The sequence below is a fragment of the Helicoverpa armigera genome, chromosome 2 (genome assembly GCF_030705265.1).
Source record: "Helicoverpa armigera isolate CAAS_96S chromosome 2, ASM3070526v1, whole genome shotgun sequence".
NCBI classification, from domain to species: Eukaryota; Metazoa; Arthropoda; class Insecta; order Lepidoptera; family Noctuidae; genus Helicoverpa; species Helicoverpa armigera.
Window position 1 is genome coordinate 12,877,615 of NC_087121.1, and position 5,457 is coordinate 12,883,071.

Consider the following 5,457-nt stretch of genomic DNA (forward strand, 5'->3'; position numbering starts at 1 on the left):
GTATAATAATGTAAACAAAATGTGTGGGGAATTAAAATAAATTAAATTGCTTCGCATAATGTCGACCAAAATAAGACGGAAATAATGCAACTCATAAATGAACGTTTAAGTCAAATTGATGAAGGAATGTGGGGTAATACTTGTCGACATGTACAAAAGAAAAAAGAAGAATACTATAGACATTTTGACATGGAGTCAGAATTTATAATTCATCTTGGAGAGTAGCGAATCCGAAAATTCATCATTTGATTTTTCAAGTAGCGATTCATAATCATTATAAATAAATAAACATTAAATTACGTAATAACTGTTTTTCTTTAAACACCACACCCTCCCATATAACCCCTAAATAACTGTATTGTACCCGACTGTACCTCTTGTCACGCACACAAAGTCACTGTATATGTACAAGGGTTACCCACACATAAGGCCGCGCGCACGACTGAGTTGAACTTACTATATCATGTATCTTGTCTCCATATTAATGAACTTGAAATAATCAGCAAAAAAATCAAAGAAGTAGCATTTTTATTTTTAATATTTTTTAAATTAATTAACACTACTATTATTTTTGCTATTTCAAGTTTAAATTAGAACATAAAATAGTCAAAACCTAGTAACATTCAAAAACATATAACATAACATTAAGTTTTGCTTTAAAGACCTATATTGAACGTCAAAAGTATTCAAGCATTGTTCAACCTACCTGCATATATTCTTCAACAACACATCTGCACTTTGTTTTGTGTCACCAAGTTTTATATTGTTAAATTTAAAAAATTACGTTACTTAATCATTTTTCCAAAGTTAAAAATTAAAAGTAAATTATAATCGAACACACATTTATTTTGCCGACGCTATCCACTCAGTTACTATCAAGTAGGTACTTTGTTTGAGAGAAGTGATTATGTCATAAATTATAATAATAGATCTTGCTTATATAAAACCGTTCGCAGTTTATATATCGGCTTTAGTTTATTTATACACTGTGCAGTATTAACATGAGTTTCAAAGACAAAGTGGTTCTGGTCACCGGCGGCAGTTCTGGCATCGGAGCAGCCATCGCCATCAAGTTTGCACAGGAGGGCGCTAAAGTCGCCATAGTGGGGAGAAACCAAGAGAAACTGAAGAATACTGCCAAGAAATGTGGAAACCCTTTAGTGATCGTCGCTGACGTCACAAAAGAAGAGGACGTCAAAAGAATTGCCAGCGAAACGTTGAAACATTTTGGGAAACTCGATATTCTGGTCAACAATGCTGGTATTTGTCCATTTGCTAGTATTCAAGCTGACAATGCAATGCAGGTCTACGATGAAATCATGTCTACAAACCTCCGGTCTACCGTTCTACTGACACATCTTACCGTCCCTGAACTTGTGAAAACTAAAGGCAACATTATCAATATTTCAAGTGTCGCTGCTTTCAAAGTCGCTCTAGGTCTGTTTGCGTACTGTGCGTCGAAGGCAGCTATGGACCACTTCTCTAGAGCGATTGCACTTGAGTTGGCTCCAAGTGGCGTGCGTGTAAATGTAGTCAATCCAGGACCCGTGGCGACTGACATCGGAGCTACCATGTTCCCAACAAAAGAGGAACAAGACAATTTCTTTAAAAAAGTCGTCGATGGAACTGCATTGGGCAGGATATCGGAGCCTCAAGAAATAGCTGATATTGTTCTGTTCCTAGCGAGTGATAAGGCTAGAGGCATCACCGGTTCAAGTTATGTTTCTGATAATGGATATTCGGTTAAAGGCGTACAAGCTTGATTAATTTTATTAATAAACGTAATTCTAAATAATGTTTGGTTTGGTATTTCTTATCTATAAATCTCTGAATTTTGCTTTGTCATTTTGTTTGCTGTGGTCTTGGTATTCTAATGTATTAATAAATAAGTATGTTATCATTAATTTATTCGTGTTTATCAGTTGTCGTGTACCTGACCAAAGTACAAAGTCTACATCGATATGTATGTCAATGTGTAAAAAACATTTCGATATTATTATTCTTTGACCAAATACTCGTCACTTCATATTATAAAACAAAGACGCTTTTTCTGTCCCTATCCCTTTGTACGCTTAAATCTTCAAAATTACGCAACCGATTTTCATGCGGTTTTTTTTTATAGATAGAGTTTTTTATACATACATTAAATAGGGGGGAAATACTGTTATCCCGTGCGAAGCCGGAGCGGGTCGCTAGTAATTAATAAAGGCAACTGAATTCTAATGACGAAAAGGTGAAAGCGTGGAAAACAGGTTCCTAGCTGTTGATAAATAATAATATATTGGCTTCAGCTATTTTAAATGCAATACAAAATAGTGGATTAATTCACTTTGCATTTGTAATATTGTCAAGGATTCGGTAAAATGGTTGTTCTAAAACAACCTGTTTGGCAAACAATTTAAATAACTTGTTTGAAGCTATTTAGTTTGTATATAAAATATTTACTTTTTGAGTATTCTAATTTATTACACCTACGACTAAGCTGTTATTAAGAGACGGCCCACATGTTATTTTATTTAAAAGTGGGCGGCTATGATCGAATATTGTTTACATGTTCATAATTGAAGTTTAGAAATTATTTATTTTTTACCGCAAAAAATAACTTAAAATATTTGTATGTCATTGGACCAATTCTTCTTTTAATTTATGTCTAATATTCATCCCTAATTTTATTGGAGAAACTAGCTGTGTTCTATTGTTATTTTGACCGTGCCTCAAAAGACCTTCCCTAACCGGAATATAAGAAGCTTGTCACCAAACAAATAAATAACATAAACTCACTCTAAATTCCTCGTAATACTTTCACAGCTGCACAATTGCTTCACTTTCTCCACATAGCTTTGACACTGTCAGCACTAGGACTAAAGGCAATTTTCTCAAATACTCCACATGCATTTGCGTCGTTATAGAACACTCTAGAAAATCGGAGTTGTTGGCTTACACGGTAATACTGCGACCTCGACTAGCATTACTGAGGAAGTCTTTATATCCCTTCTAGAGAGAGCAATCCCGATTCATATGTAAGGAGATCTAGAAGTGCTTTCACTCATAATAATATTTCGGGACACATTTCGGACACGGTTGGTTACTCCATGGTAAGCTGTTAATTAGCTTGTGTTACGGGTGCTAACATAACTGATGAACTACTAGAACTTTTTATGTCGGGGACACTTTTTCACACACGGTCGGTTAGCCCCATGGTAAGTTATTAATTAACTTGTGTTATGGGTGCTAACACAACTGATAAACTACATATAGCTACATATATACATATTTATAAATACATATTGTAACACCCAGACCACGGCCAACAAGCATGCTCATCACACAATTGTCGACCCAACCGGGAATCGAACCCGGGACCTCAAGATCGGCAGTCCGGCATGGCGACCATTGCGCCATCGAGGTCGTCAACTACAATTATACCAAATATTTATAAAATACATCTATCACCTTTGACCCTTAGTTCGGCATTCCGGCTTGCTGACTATGACGCTAGAGGTATATTATTTAGTAAATGGTAATCAATATAAGTAAATGGTGGATGGTTAATAAATGGTGTTTTTTTATATAAAAACGACCATTTCTTAACCATGATTACTTATGTAATCAATAAAATCTGACAATTAGAATTTGTTCTTTGTATTAAGGCGAATGAACTCAGTATTTTTTTATAACCTTTAAATTGAGATCAATTCAAAGATAATGTTGACTAGAACATTAAACAAAACCAGATAAGTAAGTAAAGAAACAATAGTGTTAACTTTATTAACTGTATAGTAACAATTATGTATTCTAGAAGTATAGACATCACAAGGTTGTTTATATATTCATTTTAATTACCGGCTCGAACATGTTTTCTTTACATTTAGCATGAGTTAGCAATATTAAACTACAGGTGTCTATCGAATCAACAGAGGTGGTGCAGAACTGTCTAATAATATTTATCTGGTAACTTTTGTTTTTTTTTATCGTTGCCAACTAAAAACCTGTTGGTATCCTACCAGATCTAAACAATTCAGCAAAAAAATCTTTTACTACTACGAATTTATTTTTATAGGTACATATTTAAAAAACAAAATATCATTTCGTGCACTTGCACCCACACACGGAAGTATCAGACGAATGGTTATTGAGCAGCGCTAATAATTTGTTAACAAGAAGGTAATACATTGAACGCTGATGTCATAATTACTATTACGATAACAGATTCTCAACAAATAAATATAAACGCCAGCGATACACATCGGTATCACTTCTGATTTGTAAGCGGTGCAGTATCATCATGAGTTTCAATGACAAAGTGGTTCTGGTCACCGGCGGCAGTTCTGGCATCGGAGCAGCCATCGCCATCAAGTTCGCACAGGAGGGCGCCAAAGTCGCCATCGTGGGGAGAAACCAAGAGAAACTGAAGAATACTGCCCAGAAATGCGGAAACCCTTTAGTGATCGTCGCTGATGTCACAAAAGAAGACGACGTCAAAAGAATTGCCAGCGAAACGTTGAAACATTTTGGGAAACTCGATATTCTGGTCAACAATGCTGGTATTGCTCCATTTGCTAGTATTCAAGCTGACAACGCAATGCAGGTCTTCGATGAAATAATGTCTACAAACCTCAATTCCGCGGTACAATTAACGCATCTGACTGCTGCTGAGCTTGTCAAGACTAAAGGTAATATTATCAACATTTCGAGTGTTGCTGGAATGAAGGCCTATCCAGGTATTTTTGCGTATTGTGCATCAAAAGCGGCTTTGGATCATTTCTCTAGAGCGATTGCACTAGAGCTGGCTCCGAGTGGCGTGCGTGTAAATGTAGTCAATCCAGGACCCGTGGCGACTGATATCGGTGATAGTATGTTCCCGACTAAAGAAGAAAAAGAAAAGGCCATGCAACGGGCCGCGGATGGGACTGCTTTGGGCAGGATATCGGAGCCTGAAGAAATAGCTGATATAGTTCTGTTCCTAGCGAGTGACAAAGCCAGAGCGGTCACTGGTTCGTGCTTTGTCTCTGATAATGGATTTTTGTTGAAGGGTGTAACAACTTGATTGAATGTTTGAATAAAAGTTGTTGATAATTAAAACCAGTTTTTCAATATAATATAAACATTTGTGTACAATTTTCTAATTTTTATAAATAAAAAAAGTGAAACATATTACTTTTGAATTATTTATTATCCTGCTTGCGGTTTTACCCGTGTCATCACCAAGCTAAAAAGTGGCTTATGCTCGACGATGTCACATATACAGCAATGAATTTTAGCAAAAAAAAAAAATTGGTGGTCCAGAATTATTAACAGAACATATCTGCATCATCAGTAATTTTTTTATCCGCCCTTATATCAGCAAAATATGGACACTACGTCAGTAAACCGGTTTCGCGATTCCACCGTGCCTACTATGACGACTGTGACCGTACAATCGGTTACAAACTAAACATCTTTCGCCATCAATAACTA

The 5,457-nt window shown here is 36.0% G+C and overlaps 2 protein-coding genes across 2 annotated transcripts; both read left to right on the top strand.

The window, feature by feature from the left end:
• Nucleotides 1–955: 955 nt before the first annotated feature.
• Nucleotides 956–1,904, top strand: LOC135118436 (glucose 1-dehydrogenase A-like). Its single transcript, XM_064040500.1, has one exon. It carries the CDS (start codon nt 1,002–1,004, stop codon nt 1,761–1,763), a length of 762 nt encoding a protein of 253 aa, XP_063896570.1. The 5' UTR covers nt 956–1,001; the 3' UTR covers nt 1,764–1,904.
• Nucleotides 1,905–4,258: 2,354 nt separating this feature from the next.
• Nucleotides 4,259–5,082, top strand: LOC126055302 (glucose 1-dehydrogenase 2-like). Its single transcript, XM_064041800.1, has one exon. It carries the CDS (start codon nt 4,286–4,288, stop codon nt 5,045–5,047), a length of 762 nt encoding a protein of 253 aa, XP_063897870.1. The 5' UTR covers nt 4,259–4,285; the 3' UTR covers nt 5,048–5,082.
• Nucleotides 5,083–5,457: the final 375 nt, after the last annotated feature.

Excerpts from the sequence above, each read along its gene's own strand:
- LOC135118436 (XM_064040500.1), top strand. The coding sequence starts at position 1,002 with ATGAGTTTCAAAGACAAAGTGGTTCTGGTCACCGGCGGCAGTTCTGGC.
- LOC126055302 (XM_064041800.1), top strand. The coding sequence starts at position 4,286 with ATGAGTTTCAATGACAAAGTGGTTCTGGTCACCGGCGGCAGTTCTGGC.